This window comes from Emys orbicularis, chromosome 6 (genome assembly GCF_028017835.1).
Source record: "Emys orbicularis isolate rEmyOrb1 chromosome 6, rEmyOrb1.hap1, whole genome shotgun sequence".
NCBI lineage: Eukaryota > Metazoa > Chordata > Testudines > Emydidae > Emys > Emys orbicularis.
In genome coordinates, this window is record NC_088688.1 from 79,788,098 (window position 1) to 79,808,201 (window position 20,104).

At 48.2% G+C, this 20,104-nt stretch overlaps 1 protein-coding gene across 2 annotated transcripts in view; it reads left to right on the forward strand.

Moving 5' to 3' along the window:
- The window catches only part of LMNB1 (lamin B1), a 43,197-nt gene that overhangs the window by 14,721 nt on the left and 8,372 nt on the right, over positions 1 to 20,104 (forward strand). For both annotated transcript variants that reach the window (XM_065406945.1, XM_065406946.1), the window contains exons 3-5: positions 934 to 1,059; positions 1,991 to 2,161; positions 9,299 to 9,424. In XM_065406945.1, coding sequence (XP_065263017.1) covers positions 934 to 1,059; positions 1,991 to 2,161; positions 9,299 to 9,424 — 423 coding nt within the window. The remainder of the gene's footprint in view (positions 1 to 933; positions 1,060 to 1,990; positions 2,162 to 9,298; positions 9,425 to 20,104) is intronic.

Below are 20,104 nucleotides of genomic sequence, written 5' to 3' on the forward strand. Positions count from 1 at the left end.
TCTACTTCCTTCTCTCTGCCTCCTTCAAAAGAACCCAAACAAACCATAAACAAAAACACTTCACAGGGTTGCAATCTAGAGAACCAGCAGTAGTGCCAAACAAACTTTTTTCCAGGTGCACCTGAGATGCATCTGTGCTCCCTTAAGATTGCTCTAAAGAGGTGTAAATCAAGACTCCCTGCACGATGTGTATGCGACGTTCTCTACAAATATTTAAGAATCGCAGTCAGTCTGTTCACTTGCATCTTCTTCTTTTTTTTCTTTTCCCACTCTCCCATTTATCACAAATTATTCTTATTCTCAGGCCCCAAATCTACTTTCCCATGCTTTACCATGATAAATATTGATTGACAAAATTCTGTAGGTGAGTAGAATCTTGTAAGTTTACTTTAGAACACAGTAAGTTATTTAGACCACAAGCAGTTTTACTGTGTTGACATCTAATGGCTCAAGATCTTAAACTCTTAATTGACCTACCTTAGTTGTTTGCCCACTGTCTAACAAAGGGGGAAGAAAAGCTGTGCACTAGTTTTGTAAACCTTACAAACAAACTATACGATCTGCAACAGCAGTTAATAGATATTTTCCTAGAGGTGTAGTGATATTGGTTGCTGAAGCTACCCCAATTAGTCTTTGCCAAATAGAAAATCTTGACAGCAGTCTCTCCACTAACTTCTTGAGGGGATTAAATGAAATTAATTACTATCTTTGAAAATGATAGTCCTTATTAAGGTGAAGTACCTGGACTGTATCTGTAATGAACTACAAGAGTTGTATAAGGTGATGGGTAAAACAGACTTTCTTGATGTAAATGGTAAATGTAATAAATAAGTTTTATTTCAATGCATAGTTCATTCTCAACTGCTGCTTAAAAATGTCAATAAGTGATGTGTGAGAGATCTACTTAAGCCTAACTGTACTAATATTTTTTAGTTGGAAGCCTCCTTAGCTGCTGCCAAGAAACAGCTGGTAGATGAAACTTTAATGAAGGTGGATCTCGAAAATCGTTGTCAGAGTCTGACTGAAGACTTGGAGTTCCGTAAAAATATGTATGAAGAGGTAATTCTCTTTAATACTAAGTTTTAGTTCTAGAGGAAGCAAATTTTAAACATTTTGAACCAATTCAGCTTGCTTATTGGGAATCCTGGTATGTTTTTATTTGTATATCATGGAAGCATAAGAACTTAACCTGGAATGTGACATGACTGAAATAGCTGTTTTTAATATGTGAAATAGCTTAATTTTTTTTATGCTGTACCCTTTTAAATAGTATAATCTGAAATTTAAGTATTCTCCTTAAGGTAAGAACTTTCCAATTCCCTGTTATGTATGAGTGTTCAGGAGGAGCATGAGAGCAACAAAAAATATGCTTGAGCACAGCATTCTTTTCTCTGTGTATGCATCTATTTCCTTTCCAGTTTCATTTTCAGCTTTGCTGCTATTACACCCTTTTGCAGAGTTTAGGGAAGAGTGCGCAAGTGTGCTGCCTCTCCTCCCCAAGCAGTGGTTAGTGAAAATTTCTCAAGTGATGCCAAATGCACAAAATAAATAGTGAGATGCACGTACGTTTTCCCCTCTAAACTTGAAATCCTAAAGTTTACTTGTAGCAAAAGTATACAGTCCTCAGAAACTTGATATTTCAAGTTGAAGGTGCTCCTCTAACCCTCTTGTGACTAGTTAATCTCATAGGATGTAAAATTCAGTTTATGGTGTCAGATATGGAATCTGCGTGAAATTTTTAGATGTTCACCATAGTATAATTTATAAAGATCTGCAATGGATATGCTACTGGAAATATTCTTGTGAAATATTCCAACATTTATTCAGAACACTAGCTGAAAACAACATTATTTCACATTCTAATTATAGCAGCTTAAAATTGGACTTTCTTGGCTGTTGGTCTAAAGCTCATCTTGGCTGAAATCACCAGAATATTGTTAATGTTATGCCCATGTTTTATTGAAAATTTTGCTATTTCTATTTTTCTTAGGAAATCAACGAGACAAGAAGGAAACATGAAACTCGCTTGGTTGAGGTGGATTCTGGGCGCCAAATTGAGTACGAACACAAACTGGCTCAAGCACTTCATGAAATGAGAGAGCAGCATGATGCACAAGTGAAACTGTATAAAGAAGAGCTGGAACAGACTTATCATGCCAAAGTGAGAGCGTTTCTCTTTATACTGCTGCTTGACAGATTTTTCTCATTTGGAATTACTATAATCCCACAAAACTATAAAACTATGTAAACGTCAAGGTGTATCAAGAACCGTCGGCTGGATGTAAAGTTTAATGTTTCTGGGTGTGAATTTAAATTTCTAGACGCATGTAAAATCTGATTTCCACTGGAAATAATTGTCAGGAAGTACCAGAATGTAGTGTCTTGGACTGCACTTGGGGGGGGGGGTGTTTAAAAAAAAAAAAAAAAAAAATGGGGAATATGACTAGTACTGTGGATTCCAGAAAAAGTTTTACATGTGGATTTATATTAATATTGGTGGGCAGGATTTCCCATATTTTTTATAAAACTAGCACATCCCGTGTGACAACACACACAACATGGTTAAACAGCAACTCCACCACATTCTGCCCCTCCTGTAGAGAAAAGGGTGAGTGGAACTTACTTGTACAGAAATATATCACTTTATATAGTTCTTCAAGTGCTTACTCATGTTCATTCCATTGTAGGTATGTGCACGCCTACATGCACAGTCATCAGAGATTTTTGCCTTAGTGGTATCTAGGTCAGCTGTGGTGCCCCCTTGAGTTCCATGCTCATGCGCTGGTATATTAGGTGCCGCCGACCCTACGCCCTCTCAGTTCCTTCATGACAGTTGGTCAGAGCGTCTCGTCTTGCATTGCAAGAGTGTTAGCGGTTCTTTACAAGTTCTATCTTCTTTTTATATGGTTTGTAGGTACTTTGTTAGCCATTAAGTTAAATATTAGGTTAGTTTAGTAGTTAGAGTCCCGACACAGGGCATGCCCTGTTCCCCCGGCTTCAAACCATGCTAGTGATGCCTATTAGTGACCCCCATGACAGTTGTTTGAAGTGCTTTGGGGAGTCCCATAGAAAGGACAAGTGCAGGATCTGTAAGAACTTTTGCCCTAGTACCCAAAAGGAGCAGGATATCTGCCTGAGGGCCCTCCTCATGGAGGTTGAGCTTCGTCCTGCGTTAGAGCCCTCCCGCTCGGATGCCACACCGAGCACCTCAGGACAGATGCAGAGCGCACCGCTGGCACCTGGCTCTGCCTGGCACCATTCCCTCTTGCCGGTGCCTAAGAAACAACAAGAAGAGCAGCACTCCAGCACTAAAGGGGAAAAGTGGCTTTGGGCAAAAGCCCCATGTCAGGCCAAGTCCCTGCCCCGGGACTTCATGGGGATACTGCTTAACTCTGACCCCCTCCAGCCCGGGCAGGGATCCGACTCTCGGGAGTGACAGGGGACCCTAGGTTCTCTTAGGGCCTTCGTTGCTGAAGCAGCCTTGGTGGCTAAAGAACAAGCAGGACGGCCAGCACCACAGACGCTGTGACACTCGGCTAAGACGTAAACACCTAAGGGCAAGCCGGTGATGGGACCCACTCCATAGGGCAGTGAAGTACCTTTGGTCCGCGGATCACAGGCATAGATCCCCATCTCCGTGGCCTAGGACCCCAGCACTGCACCCTTGGTCTCGGATCAGAAGGCCCCAGGTCCCTGATGCCGCACTCTCCCTCTATGAGGCATGGGATACTGGAGTCGAGGCACCAGTCCTTGGTACCTGCAAGCTTCCTGCCAAAGATTGCCGTGGCGTAGGTCACCTTCACATAGACAGTCTCCCAGATGTTGGTCCCCACCGGGGCGGGATCGCTCCCTATCACGGCACCGGTCTCCACCTCCCCAGTACTGCTCGTTGGGCTCCACCCTGGTCTCCGGAAGGGCAATGGCCACCGTTGGACTGGGACTTCAGCCCCTCATCAAGGAGGGATGATTTGCCGCCAACCCATGAGATCAGTACGGCATCTGCAGCAGCGGCAGGGCAGTAGGGACAGTGGCCCGCTTAATGGCCATACTGGAACCAGTGGGGCATGCCTGTAATGGTGGTCCTACATTCTCACCAGTCCTCCCTGGCTGCATTGGACAAAGCGCCTCCGGCACCGGAGTCAGAACACCATACTGAATCAGATGCTGGGGCAATGCATCGGGCTCCAACATCTAAGGAGCCGTCCCGGAGAGGGAAGGGGAAAAGAAGTACTACGTCCCTGCAAAAGGGTTAGAGTATTAGTACACACAGCCTCCAGCAGGGTCTCTGGTTGTGTCCGCTGTTAATGTAAGGGACAGGCAGGGCCAAGTCAGTGGCATGCCAAAAACAAAGACACCAAGAGACTGGATTTGTTTGGCAGAAAAGTTTATTCGATGGCCAGCCTGCAGTTTCAGGTGTATAACCACCAGGCCCTGTTAGGCAGGTACAATTTTAACCTGTGGGAGGGCCTCCTTGAAGTCCCACAGGACTGAGTCCATGACTTCGCAGCTTTAGTGGAAGAAGGCACAGCGGTGGAGACGGGCCCTCCAGATGGCCTGAGACACTACGGACTCAACGATCACGGTGGTCGCCTCTGCGGTGGTCATGAGGCGCAGCTCCTGGTTGCAGTCCTCTGGGTTATCCCAGAAGTTGCAGGCCACCATTCAGGACCTCCTGTTTGAGGGGGCAGGGCTCTTCTCCGAGCTCATGCACGGAAAGCTCTACAGCCTTAGACTCCCATGCCACCCTCTGCTCCTTGGGCCTTAATACCCCTCAGCAGGCCAGGAAGCTGTTCCATCCTCTGCCTCCCCAGTCTAGGTCTTGCGAGATTCCCCTGCTGAGTACCTACAGTAGAAAGGATAGAGACAAGGGGTCTGAGTGGCGACACGTGTCGTCTTCCCATTCGTCTGCTCAGCCTGGCCCTTCCAGGAACCAAGGAGGCCAAAAAAGGGCATTTTGAGGATGCGCTCAAGGATGGCGCCCCAGTAACTTCCCAGGATCCACCCGCCCACGCTTTCCTTAACTGCCTGTGCCCCTTCCAGTCGGCCTGGTCATGGCTGACCTCAGACCATTGGGTGCTCGATATAATATCTTCAGGTTACATCCTGCACTTCGTGTCTGCCTCTGCCTCCCACCTCTCTTCAGGGACCCGTCTCACAAGCAACTTCTTGTCCAAGAGGTCGAGAACCTCCTGCATCTGGGGGTGGTGGAGGAGATCCCTCGGGACGTGAAAGGAAAAGGGTTCTCCCACTACTTTCTAACCCCGAAAGCAAACATGGGTCTCAGATGCATTTTGGACGTGCGTCGCCTTAACAGGCATCCAAATCTGTCAAGAAGTTGAAGTTTCGCATGGTCTCCCTAGCCTCCATCATCCCCTCCCTGGATCCAGGAGACTGGTACGCCGTCCTCGACTTGAAGGATGCGTATTTCCATTTTCCAAGGGCACAGGTGCTTCCTCTGTTTTGTGCTGGGCCAGCGCCATTTCCAATTCATGGCACTGCCCTTTGGTCTCTCATCCGCCCAAATAGTATTCACAAAGTGCATAGCACCAGTGGCCACTTACCTGAGGTGCCATATTGACCCGTACCTTGACGATTGGCTAATAAAGGGCTGGTCCGGGGATTAGGTTCAGCATCTTGATCTGATTTGCTCCACCTGTCGTGACCTGAGGCTGTTAATAAATGAGGAAAAGTCTCTCTTAATTCCAGTGCAACGCATATAGTTTATTGGAGCGGTCCTCGACTCAGGCCAGAGCCTGCCTTCCTTCCCCAAGGCTTGGTTCCAAGCCATGGCAGATCTCATCTCGTGCAGGCAAGCCCACCCTCTCACCACCGCTCACTCGTGCCTGCAATTGTTGGGCCAGATGGCGGCCTGCACTTACGTAGTTCGGCACATGTGGCTCCACCTCAGGCCCCTGCAGGCATGGCTGGCGTCTGTCTACGTACCCAACAGACACAGCGTGGACTGTGTGGTCAGGGTCCCGGACCACATACTGTTGTCACTCACCTGGTGGTAGAATCCTGAATCGTTGTTGGAGGGAGTTCCCTTTGCGGCTCCATCCCCATCAGTGACCCTAATCTCAGATACCTCAAACCAGGGGTGGGGAGTCCACCTGGGCGATCTCAGCACACAAGGTTGTTGGTCAAGTCACGATTGCTCCCTACACATCAATGTCAGGGAGCTCAGAGTGGTTTGCTTGGCCTGCCAAGCCTTCCTACCTCACATAAGAAGCAGGGTGGTCCAGGTCCTGACGGACAATGCAGCGGCTATGTTCTATATCAACAAGCAAGGTGGAGCCAGATTGTCTGTCTGCCTTTTGCCAAGAAGCCATCAGGCTCTGGGACTTGTGTACAGCACAACATCCATCTCGTAGTGGCACACCTCCCCGGGGCCAGGAATGCTTTGGCACATTGCCTCAGTAAGGCCTTTTAGTTTTGCCGCGAGTGGTCCTTTCATTCGGAAGTGGTCAGCATCATCTTCCAGAGGTGGGGGACTCTCCAGGTGGACCTGTTCACATATAGGCAGAACAGGAATTGCCACGTTTCCTGCTCGATTCGGGGGATCGATAGAGGTTCCCTTTCAGACCCTTTTCTGCCCCCGTAGACGGCGGCTTTGTTGTATGCCTTCCCCCCAGTGCTGTTAATTCACAGGGTCCTCATGAAGATCAAGCAGGACAGGGCGAAGGTGATCCTCATAGTGCCGGCTTGGCTACACCAGCACTGGTTGAGCACGCTTCTAGTCCTCTCGGTGGCTGCTCCGTTACAGCTACCGCTCAGGCTGAACCTGCAGTCCCAAAACCATGGCAGTCTTCTGCATCCAAATCTGGTGGCACTGCACCTGATGGGTTGGCTGCCTGCCACATGGTTAAATGCGGAGGAGCAGGACTGGTCGGCCGGTGTCCAACAGGTCCTGGTGGGCAGCAGAAAGCCCTCCACCAGAGCGACCTACCTGGCCAAATGGAAGCGATTTGCTTGTTGGACCTCAGATAAAGGCATTCGACCTGAGTGGACCTCGCTGCAGTTAATCCTGGACTATCTTCTGCATCTCAAGCTCCAAGGGCTGTCCATTTCATCTATCAAGTTCCACTTGGCTGCTTTCTCAGACTTTCATCCACCGCTCAAGGCTAGGTTGGTTTTCGCCCAGGACATGACTGCTAGGTTCCTCAAGGGCCTTGACGTGCGAGTAGAGATGCTCAAGGATCCCGTTCCTCTGTGGGACCTGAATCTTGTGCTGTCACTTCTCCGGGACACCCCCTTTTGAGTCTCTGGCTTTCTGCTCTCTCCTCATTTCCTGGAAGGTCACGGTTCTTGGTTTGCAATAACATCTGCCTACTGGGTCTCTGAGATTAGGACACTTACCTTGGAACCGCCCTAAACGGTCTTTTACAAAGTCCAGCTGCGACCACACCCTGCTTTCCTGCCCAAGGCGGTCTCTCAGTTTCATACGGGCCAGGGCATTTACTTACCTGTCTGTTTTCCAAAGCTGCATAAGTTGGAGAAGGAGCATAGGTTGCATTTCCTAGACGTCAGGAGGGCGCTAGCCTTCTACATTGAGAGGACCAAGCCATTCCACAAGTCGATGCAATTGTTCGTCACGTTGGCCTACAGAATGAAAGGTTGTACAAAGTCTGCTCAAAGAATTTCTTCTTGGATCACTGCCTGCATTCGCTGCTGCTACAATCAGGCAAAGGTGCCCTCTCCGGCAATTATAACCACCCACTCAACCAGGGCGCAAGCCTCTTCGACAGCTTTTCTAGCCCAAATGCCTATCCAGGACATCTGTAGGGCGGCCACCTGGTCGTCCGGCCACATGTTCACGTCCCATTATGCACTTATCCAGCAGGCCTGGGCCAATGCTGGCTTTGGTAGAGCAGTGCTGCAAGCCGCTAGACTGTGAACTCTGAGCAAGCACTCAAAGAAAAAATGGTTATCTAAGATTTTGTAAGTTTTCAAGATGTGTTGCTCATGTCCATTCCATTACCTGCCCTCCTATCCCTCTGGAGTTGCTGGCAAGAAGGAACTGAGAGGGCGTAGGGTCTGCGGTGCCTAATATACGAGCGCATGAGCGTCGCACTCAAGGTGGCAGCACAGCCAACCTTACAGATATCGATAAGGCAAAAATCTCCAACTGTGCACGTGGGGGCGCGCACACCTAGAATGGAATGGACACCAGCAATGCATCTCGAAGAACAACAGTTACAAAAAGGTATGGTACTTTTTTTTTTTTTTTTTTGGTTTGTTTCTTCCTTCCTCTGCCTTGATGATTCAGCATTTCTGTAAACCGACTCCTCTCAGTTTAAACTCCCTTCAGCTTGCTTTTCCACGTTCATGTGCATGGATTTCATAGTAGATAAAACTCATAATAAAGAATAAATTGTATAATGTAGCTATAGTAAATTGCTACTGATAGTTATGCTCAGATTAATCTTCCTTGAAAAACTTCAATTGAATTTTGGAATAGTTTCCTCCTCTAAAGTCTAGCCCAAAATTTAGAGACTAGATCTATGTTTACTAGCCTAAAATGGCTTAATGAACTGTAGGTTTTTCCCTCAAACTCCTATGTGTGTGCTGTTCTATTTTAGTAAGTACCTTTGACCATATTTGATGTGATAAATGTTTTTTTTTTTTTTTTTTTTTTTTTTTAAGTTGAATTTATGGTGCTGCCTAAACTATCTGCGGCAGTTTGTTCACCTCTTTTGAAAAAATTAATTTGCACGGTTGCGAATACATTTTTTAAATAGCAAATTACTTAAGGAAGGTGGTGGTTGTAAAGAGAAGGAATGTGATGGCTCAAGGAACTGGTAATATGGTATGAAGTCTTTTGATTAGGGACACCCCAATATACTGATTGAAAAAGTTACACTAGATAACTTCTGTGAAATCAGTTGGTGATCTTGGTCAAATGCCTGCACAGGCAGCACCACAATAGGAGCCCTTGTTTGGCAGTCTTAGGTCCAAAGAATGAAGGGCTTGAAAACTGAATTTGCCTCTGGATGAAGACTTTTACAGTTCCAATTTGGGACATGTTGATCGGGTGAGCGGGGGAAGCTTGTACTGCTGTTTGTTCCTAGCACTCAACCAGATTTTGACTCTCGGGAAAGTGAATCCAGCACTGTAATTGAGCACTACACTTGCTCAATTAAGATTACAAAAAAGGCAGCATGATGCTTTTCCTGTATTACAGACAGGAACTTTGTGGTTTATTAGTAATACTACATGAAATTTCTTTAGGTGACCCATGCTTGCTTACTTATTTAGTAGCAAGTCTTTTGAGACTGATGTGCAATTTGCTTTGTTGTAGCTTGAGAACGCCAGACTCTCCTCTGAGATGAGTAGTTCTGCAGCTAACACAGTAAGAGAAGAACTGACAGAAAGTCGCATGCGGATTGAAAGCCTCTCCTCCCAGCTTTCAAGCCTACAAAAAGAGGTAACAAATCACTTGGGATTTAGACCTAATCCCTGTAATAGAATTTGATTAAAAGTTTATACTTTTTTCTCTTTTTTTTTTTTTTTTTTGTATTGCATGTTAAATGGATTTTATTACTTTTCCTGTTTTCATCTTACTGACTTTCTAAATTCCATAACTTCTGAAAATAAAGTTTAACTGTTCTACAGTATGTATTTTTGAGAGGCATTATCTAAATTTTAAACTCCTTCCTGAAAATGCTTCACTGTTACAAGTAATACCAAAGATTATTATAACTGAAAGATTGGAACAAAAATACTTTTTTTTTTTCTATTTGTTTACTTCATATATTTAACAGCTGTTTAAGGTCTGTTCCCTGTTTCCCTTGCATATTCAGTCTTTGTTTATCGAAACCTTTTTTTTTTTAAAAGGTATTTTTTCCAAATACTCCCTTCAATTTCTTTTTGTAAGTAATTAAGTTTTTACATTGATATCTTTAAGACACCTCTTTCCCTTTTCTCATTCTCCAAAGAATTATATATTAAAAATATACTGAATTAGTTTTGTTCTGATCTCTTTCCATTTCTCTCGTTCCCCTGGTAGCTAACTTACTTCAGTTTATCTATTTCTCCATCAAATCATTCTGTCAATGACGAAGTGGTTAATGACTTGTGAAGTAGTTTCTGTTCTGCTCAGTCTGCAGTTTCGATCATTACAAGCAAAAAACTGAACAGGTTTTAACAAATGCAGGTTCTGTGGTATTGACTTAGAAATGGCCGGGGCCCTGGTGTAGGTAGTGTTGTTCTTGAGAGATGTTGTTCCGCTTCAAGAATTACAAGGTTTTATTTTCATCTCATGTCTCTACCCTATTGTACTGTTTGTTCTCTGTGCTATATGGGTTCTTCTGCACTCATCACCGTAGTATCTGAGCGGGTGGGCATTAAGCAATGTGATATTTGTCACATTTGTGTTCTCATACTCTACATGCGCTTGGAAGATGATGTTCTGTAAACTTTATTTTAAATCTACACACATTGCTATATGTTTGTTAGAAAAAGCAAGGTCAAATAAATGCATCTTGCATTCGGAGCAGAAGATGGTGAGGGTTCTGATGTTCCTTTAGTTCCTGTCTGAAGTCATTTCATCGTCTTTGGCTGGCCCCTGAGAAAGTTCAGTCTCCTGATAGATGAGCTTTATCTTTATTGTGTACAGTTCTATTGTGCCAGAGAAGCAAAGTTGTTTGATCCAGGTTTTCATTCCAGAGCTTTAATGGAACTTTTAGATACCTTGGGCCCAGGCCTTTAAAGGTTTTGAAGATAAGGACTGAGACATCAAACTCGATTCAATAGACAGTCGGGAGAGGTGCATATATTATGGTGTGTTACTATAGGAAACTACAAAATAACATTTGAGGTGAGGTTCTTAAGAAAGCCATAGTGAAACCAAAAGAGCTTTTATTTGTTTTACTGTAGAGCCTAGGAGCCTTGGTCATGAACAAGAACCCCATTGTGCTAGGCCATCCTACAAACACAGAACAAAAACATTTATTAAGTTTCTGTTTTCAAGGTAGGTGAAACAGTATTAAGCAAACAATAATATTAAGCAAATAGTTATTCTATATATAGAGGATTTCAGGTCTTAAACAATTGAGACCTACTCTTGCTTGGTAATTCTGTAGTATTTACACTACATAAATATTATGTCTTCAACTAAAGAGAAAAATTTTGTCAACTCCCTAGGAAAGAAACTCACCTTGCTCTCCTACCAGCACATACCTTGAGTACCATTTAAAGCAAAAGCTTGAGTATATAACAGGTCTTGCAGTATAACCTTCAAATTGTCAACTTCTCTTGAACCAGCGGGGAAAGAGTTCATGATTTGAGTTCCCTCCATCAAGAATATCCTGTGCATATCTAGAATTCTAGAAGCTGTTGATAATCTTGTCTGTTGGGATGAAATGTGAGAATATAAACAGACCCTAAAATAACCAGAATTCATGAGCTTTATGATGCAGAATCTTGAATTAAACATATTGGAAATCAGAATAGCCTACTGAGCAGAGGGGTTGTATGTGACAAACACCACAGAGTAAACCACGCATTCTGCATTAGCTGAAGGTTGGTCCTCCCAGGAGAGCCTCATCTACTTGGTTACATAATCCAGACTGAAACTAGCAGAGGCATTGATAACAAGCAAATTTGCTTCTGAAAGGAAAGTTTAACTTTGCCAAAGATGGAATAAAGCATTTGTGGCTATTCATAAACTTTAAGGCCAGAAGGGATCATCGTGATCATCTAGTCTGACCTCTTGTACTTTGCAGCCACAGAATCTGCAATTTTTTATCCCAATTACCATTTACCTCTGTGTCCTGAATTGCTTTCTCTTCCAAAATTTGTTCCAAGACCTTACATACAATTGAGGTCAAACTAACAGGCCTGTAGTTTCCTGGATCACCCTTTTTCCTTTCTTAAAAATAGGAACCATATTAGCAATACTCCCATCATAGGGTATGACGCCTGAGTTTACAGATTCATTAAAAATCCTTGTTATTGGACTTGCAATTTAATGTGCCAGTTCCTTTAATATTCTTGGATGGAGATTATCCAGGCCCCCTGATTTAGTCCCATGAAGCTGTTTAAGTTTCACTTCTACCTCGGATGTGGTCATTTCTCCTGCCATATCCTTGTTCCTGTTAGTCACCTTGCCACTACCCATAAGATCTTCATTTGCTTTATTAAAAACAGGAGACAAAGTATTTTTTTAGGTGTTGATCCATGGCTAGATTATCTTAAATCTCCACCCCATCATCGGTGCTTAGTGGTCACACTTCTTCTGTTCTTGTTTTCTTATTTATATGGCTATAGAATCTTTTACTATTGGTTTTAATGCCCTTTGCAAGGTCCAACTCTGCTTGGCTTTTGGCAGTTCTCATTTTATCCCTAGACTTTCTGACCTTCAAAAGTTAGCTTTCCTTGCTTATCCATCCCACGTTCTATTCCTTGTAGGCTTTCTGCTTTCTTTTAATAACTTGTTTGAGATGTTTGCTCATCCAGCGTGGTTTGCAACCCTTCCCTATGAATTTTTTCCCCTTGCTTGGGATTCAGATTTAAGATAGTTCTTCTTCGAGTGATTGTTCACGTCCATTACACATTAGGTGTGCGCACGCCGCGTGCACGAACGTCGGAAACTTTTTCCCTCAGCGGCTCCCGTCGGGCCTGCAGGGTCTCCTCTCCCGCCAGAGCGGCGCCCCGCTCTAGCGTGTATATATATCCCTGCCGGCCCGACCCTCCCTCAGTTCCTTCTTACCGCCCATGGCGACGTTGGAACAACTCTATCTCTCGTCTGAGAGTGTCCCTTAGCATAGTACTCAGTGTTATCTTCAGTTATCAGTTCTTCAGTAGTTAGTGTTAAGCCCCTGGCTATTTAGAAAGACTTAAACTTCTTTGTGTCGGGTGTTTGACCAACCCCGGCACCGGCACCGGCCCTGGGCAGCGGGGCATGCCGCACGCCCAAGGCTTTAAGGCTTGTGCCACGTGCCGCAAGCCTATGCCAGTAAGCGACCCACACGACTCGTGTCTCCGTTGTCTGGGGAAAGCACATCAAAAGGAGCGCTGCAAGATCTGCAAGGCTTTCAAGCCTAGGACTAAAAAAGAGAGAGACTTTCGCTTGAAGCAGCTGCTCATGGAGATGGCGTTACAGCCCTCCACTTCAACGGCACCGTCAACCTCGGTGCGGAGTGCCCCGGCATCGGTTCGTGATCCGACGCCGGAGGGGCAACCTAAGCCCACAGCACCGAATCAGCGGGAACACCTCCGGCACCGGTCGTCTTCGCCGGCTAAATCGAAGGGCCAACCCAAGGCCCGAGGACGTTCCCCGCACAAGAGGGTAGCGCCCGTGAAGACCGCAAGTGCTCCTAAGGCCGTTGCAGCCCCAGCACATATCCCGGTGCCAGTGGCTCCGGCGCCGAAAGGCCCGTCGAGCCCCGGGATAGGCGCGTCGAGTGAGGAGGAAGGGCTGGAGGAACTTTTGGAACAGCCCTCCACCCCGGACACATTTGAGGCAGCAAAGGACCTCATTGAATTGTCCGCTGAGGGCACCCTCAGCGCTAAGGACATTCCGCCGAGACTGCCATCCAAAGGCAAGCCGGCAATGATGCGCCCATCACGGTCGCCATCTCGTCACCGTTCACGGCGCCGGTCCCGGTCGAGCTCCGCCTCGGTGGACTCCCGGCTTCCCTCCGCGCAGAGGGCCGCACAACCGTTGGGCCCCAACAAGCGCAAGGCACCGGCCCAGCAGCCTGGCTCGCGTAGGCACCGGGACGTATCGGTTGCGCGATCCCCGAGACCGTCCTCCCGCAGTCGTTCCCGGTCCCGGGGTCACCGGTACCGATCCAGGTCCAGGTCAGCAAGGCGCTACACCCGGTCCCGGTCACGAAAGCACCGCTCTCCGACTCCGGACCGGCACCGTTCCACGGCACCGCCGTGGCCCTCTAGATCACCGTCCGTAGTTTCGGAGGTGGACTCGGGCCTTTCCAGCAGATATGCCCACAGAGCACAGGCCAGTAGGGAGCACGAAGCCACTTGGCACCCACAGTGGGGCCATCCAGGACAATGGCCATTCTGGACCCCTTGGGCCTACAACCAACAAGGCCCCCCGTCCAGGACCTCGAGATCTGGCCCCTCGGGACACCGGTCCCGCTCTCCACAGTGGCGCCCACCCTCTCACAAAGAGGCCACGGTCTCCAGGCCGCCAGAGAGGGAAAGGGCTGACTCGGCACCGAGCCCGGCACCGTCCCAGACCCACGTCAGGGAATGCACCCCAGAGGAGCACCCAGCCGATGAGGAGTTGCAGGAGGAGGAAGATGCGCAAAAGGCCATGACGTCCTCCTTCTCGCCAGATGAAGCCGTGGCGGGCACAACCGTGTCCAGTCCTCCCCCGATTGACCATCGGGCGCACCAGGACCTGCTCCGCCGAGTAGCCCTCAATTTGGGGTTGCAGGCAGAGGAGACTGTTGAGCAGGAGGACCCTATGGTCGACATTTTAAGCCCGGAGGGCCCCTCCAGGATCGCGCTCCCGCTCATAAAGACGGTCCAGTCCAATTATAAGAAAGTATGGCAAACACCAGCCTCCACTGCACCTACTGCAAAAGGCGTAGAGAGGAAATACTTCGCCCCATCTAAAGGGTTTGATTTCCTATTCTCTCATCCAACACCATGTTCGCTGGTCGTCTCTGCGGTCAACGAACGGGAGCGACATGGCCAGCAGGCCCCGGCCCCCAAGGCCAAGGAGGCAAAACGCTTGGACTTATTTGGGAGAAAGATCTACTCGTCCGGAGGCCTCCAGTTGAGGATCGCAAACCAACAAGCGATTCTGAACAGACACAACTTCAATTCCTGGGCATCGGTCTCCAAGTTCAAGGAAGCCTTGCCTCAGGGCTCGCAACCCGAATTTGCGGCCATAGTAGACGAAGGGAAGGCAGTAGCCAAGACCTCTCTACAGGCCTCCCTTGACTCCGCGGATGCAGCCGCTAGGACAATTGCGTCAGGAGTGGTAATGAGACGCTCGGCGTGGCTACAGGCTTCCGGCCTTCCCCCAGAGGTGCAAAACACCCTCCAAGACCTTCCGTTCGAGGGATCAGGCTTGTTTTTGGACCAGACGGACGCCAGACTGCATAGCCTCAAGGACTCTCGAGCTACCCTCAAGTCGTTGGGGATGCACACCCCAGTGACGCAGAGGAAGCCCTTTAAGCCCCAACCTCCGCAGAGACAGTACCACCCTCGTCCTAGACAGGAACCGTACCGCAGGAGGGGCAGGGATAACAGGCGTAGACGCAACAACACGCCTAACCAGGGCCAGAATCATGGCCAAGGCAAGCCGCAGCCGGGAAACAAGCAAGGGTTTTGAAGCTGCGATCGAGGATAGAGTACCAACCTCTATTCCGGATCCCCCTCTGTGTTTCAGGGACCGCCTGTCCCATTTTTACCGTGCTTGGTCAAATATAACATCGGACCGCTGGGTCCTGCGCACGGTGGAGGCGGGCTACACCCTTCAGTTCTCCTCGCCCCCTCCCTCCCACCCCGCATCCCCGTCCCTCTTCAGGGACCCCTCTCACGAGCAACTCCTCATGCAGGAGGTGCAGACCCTCCTCACAGTAGGAGCGGTGGAAGAGGTTTCTCCGGACCTCAGGGGGAAAGGGTTCTATTCCAGATACTTCCTCATTCCCAAAACAAAAGGGGGCCTCCGTCCTATTTTGGACCTACGCAAACTAAACAAATACTTGCTCAAAACACATTTCCGTATGGTCTCCCTTGGTACTATTATCCCGTCCCTGGATCCGGGAGATTGGTACGCTGCCCTCGATATGAAAGATGCCTACTTTCACATCGCCATCCGCCCGGCCCACCGGCGGTTCCTGCGCTTCACTATCAACCAGCGCCATTTCCAATTTACGGTCTTGCCCTTCGGCCTGGCAACGGCCCCGCGCGTATTCACAAAATGCATGTCCGTGGTGGCAGGTTTCTTCGAAAAAGAAGGATGCGTGTCTACCCATACTTTGACGACTGGCTCCTTGCGGGCCGGTCGGAGGCAGAGGTTCGCTCCCATGTGACGTTGGCACTACAGGTGTTCCGCAAGCTCGGTCTACTGGTCAATGTACCCAAGTCATCGCTGGTCCCCACGCAGAGACTGGACTTCATAGGGGCAGTCCTGGACTCAGTGGCGGCACGGGCGAGTCTTCCCGTATCGCAGTTCTTGGCCATTCAGAAGGTCGTGAGCTCCATCCAGCAATTCCTCACGACCACGGCCAGATGTTGCTTGCAACTCTTGGGGCACATGGCGGCCTGCACTCATGTAGTCGGACACGCCCGCCTAAGACTCAGGCCATTGCAGTTGTGGCTGGCCCAAACATATCGCCCCAACAGAGACCCCTTAGACCTGGTCGTGACGATCCCGGCTCGGGTGTCGAACTCCCTCCGTTGGTGGCTCGATCGGCAGCAAGTTTGCGCAGGGGTCCCCTTCGCCACCCCGCAACCCGTTCTGACGTTAGTAACAGACGCGTCGGACCTGGGTTGGGGGGCGCACCTGGGGGACTTGCGGACTCAGGGCTTATGGTCCAGGGAAGAAAAGTTGCTTCATATCAACCTGAAGGAGTTGAGGGCGGTTCGCCTCGCCTGCCAGACCTTTCACGCTACCATAGAAGGCCACAGCGTGTCAGATCTGACAGACAACACTACCGCCATGTTCTACATAAACAAGCAGGGCGGGTCCCGGTCCTCTCTCCTCTGTTACGAGGCGCTCCTCCTCTGGGACTTCTGTATAGCCCATTCAGTCCACCTACTAGCGACATATCTCCCGGGGGCCCAAAACGGGTTAGCGGACCGCCTCAGCCGGTCCTATCACATGCACGAGTGGACGCTGAGACAGGACGTCCTGCATTTAATCTTCCGGAGGTGGGGGTTTCCCCAGGTGGATCTCTTTGCCACCAAGGACAACAGCCAATGCCCTCAGTTTTGTTCATTCCAGAACCTCAGTCCGGGCTCATTGGCAGATGCCTTCGCAATTCCGTGGGGCGGGAGCCTGAGGTATGCCTTCCCCCCCCTTCCCACTCATCCACAGGGTCCTCCTCAAAACCCGCAGGGACAAGGCGACAGCCACACCAACACTGGTTCACGACCCTGTTGGAACTGTCCGTGACCACTCCGATCGCCCTCCCCCTCCATCACGACCTCATCACGCAAGACCGAGGTCGCCTATTCCACCCGAACCTACCGTCGCTACATCTCACGGCATGGTTTCTCTCTGGCTAAACGATATGGAGCACAGGTGCTCCCATCAGGTCCAGCAGGTCCTTCTTGGTAGTAGGAAGCCCTCCAGAAGAGCGACCTACCTCGCCAAATGGAAACGGTTCTCCCACTGGTGTGAGCCTCATCACATCCAGCCTCTGCAGGCCTCAGTCCCATTGATTCTGGACTACCTGCTGCACCTCAAGCATCAGGGGCTCGCCCCCGCCTCAATTAAGGTGCACCTGGCTGCCATATCGGCGTTCCACCCTGGGGAGTTGGGGGCTTCAGTGTTCTCTAACCCCACAGTAGCCCGATTCCTCAAGGGGATGGACAAGGTGTTTCCCTACTCGCGCCCGCCGGTCCCTGCGTGGAATCTCAACCTGGTCCTCACTAAGCTCATGGGGCCGCCCTTCGAACCCCTGGCCTCTTGCTCCCTCATGCACCTCTCATGGAAGGTAGTGTTTCTCGTGGCCATCACATCGGCTAGGAGGGTCTCGGAGTTGAGGGCCCTCACTTCGGAACCTCCCTATACAGTTTTTTATAAAGATAAGGTGCAACTCAGACCGCACCCGAAATTCCTTCCGAAAGTGGTCACGCATTTTCATATGGGACAGGACGTTTGTTTACCGGTGTTCTTCCCTAAGCCACACTCTGACCCAAGCCAACGCAGCTTGCATACCCTCGATGTCCGTAGGGCATTGGCTTTTTATCAGGCCATTCCGCAAGTCGACTCAACTGTTCGTTGCCATTGCGGAGCGAATGAGAGGCCAACCTATCTCGACGCAACGCTTGTCGGCATGGATTGTGCTTTGCATACGCACGTGCTATGAGCTCACTAACGTACCAGCCCCGGAGATCAGGGCTCACTCTACTAGGGCCCAAGCGTCCTCGGCGGCGTTCTTGGCGCAGGTTCCACTCCAGGAAATCTGTAAAGCGGCCACCTGGTCGTCGGTGCATACGTTCACAGCCCACTACGCGATCCATCATCAGACCAGAGAGGACGCGGCGGTCGGTAGAGCTGTGCTTCAGTCGATTATTCCTTGACTCCTGCCCTCCTCCAATGGTAAGCTTGTGAGTCACCTAACGTGTAATGGACGTGAACAATCACTCGAAGAAAAAACGGTTACTTACCTTCTGTAACTGTTGTTCTTCGAGATGTGTTGTTCACGTCCATTACACTTCCCACCCTCCTTCCCCTCTGTCGGAGTCACCGGCAAGAAGGAACCGAGGGAGGGTCGGGCCGGCAGGGATATATATACGCTAGAGCGGGGCGCCGCTCTGGCGGGAGGGGAGACCCTGCAGGCCCAACGGGAGCCGCTGAGGGAAAAAGTTTCCGACGTTCGTGCACGCGGTGCGCGCACACCTAACGTGTAATGGACGTGAACAACACATCTCGAAGAACAACAGTTACAGAAGGTAAGTAACCGGTTTTTTTTGCAACTTTGACTTAGAATTACTTTGCCTCCACATTTAGATTCTTGAGTTCTTCAGTCCACTTCCCTAACTAATAACTTTAAAAAAATTAGGGAATCCCTTTTGAAATCAAGGACCCTCGTTGCAGATCTATTTTTGTTTATTCTTCCATTTAGTTTTAAACTGAATTAGCTCATGATCACTTAAACCAAGGGGGTGTCCTGCAACTGGTTCTGTGAGGTCCTCATTACTCACCAATACCAAATCTAAAATGGTATCATCTCTTGTTGATTCAGTGACTATTTGGTGAAGAAATCTCTCACCTATCACATCCAGGAAAATTTGGGCCCTGCTATTATTAGTAGCGCTTGTCCTCCAATCTGTATCTGGAAAGTTAGTCTCCCATAATCACACAATTCCCAGTAGTATTTATTTCATTAAAGAGGTCTCTAGCCATATCCAATATCACTATTGTTGACTTAATGCAGAAGCAATTGAGAATCTGCCAAAACCTCCAAATTGTGTGCCTTGTTAAAATGTGGGCAGTAAGCAATGTCCATATCTTACCAGTGCCTTTTACTTGGAAGAATTTTACAGCATTTCACAAACATCACATGGTTTCTTACTGTAATTGCTTGTGTAATCTATGCTCCATTCCAAATGCAAAACTCCTGTCGACTTCAGCTGGGGTTAGTGACAAGGTTTGAGTATAGAACTCACAAGAGATCCTTGTTACCCTGATGCATCACACTATAGGATAGAACAAGAAGTTAAAATACTTTCTGTAATAAACAATGGAAGTGGAGGGAAATGGGAATTTGCAACAGATGAACTGAATTTCCCCAAAATAGAATTTAACCATAAAGCTGATGATCGTGCTTACTGTTGTATTAAAAATTGCATGGTACTCTTCATATATAAAAGTGGTCAGTATTTGTGTCCTCCGGAAGGCACGCTTCTTACAGTACCAGACTAGAAGCAGTGTCCTCCCATGGCAGCATGCTTCTTACAGTACCAGACTAGAAGCAGTGGTTCTAGCTACCACCACTCAATGGAAACCCTACTTCATTTTAAAGTTTTCTATGACTGTCACTGACAAAGATCCCTTTGAAGGTTTTTGATTGAGATCTTCAGTGAATTATCTGTAATGAACACCCTAACCATGATTGCTTGGGTAGGATAGACTTTTTTGTATTAATGTAGTTTAAAGCTATGGCAGATGCATTAGAGTTCTGCTGAACCATCCAGATTTCCATCAAAAGGAATGCCCATGCAAGGTAGGTGGGCAAAAAGTGGCCATCTTTAGGACATGGTGTATGCTTGGCCACACCTGTCACTTCATTCCAATTCTATCTATGTCCCCTCTTTTTTTATTAGAGAAGTCTGGGTCTCTTGGGGCCATGTGTATCTCAGCATTATTTGGGGATTCCTTTGTATGTTGTGTGTCTTCATATTGTGTGCGGCTGATGTTGTAATGGGGAAACCTACAGGCATGCTGTTGTGGCTG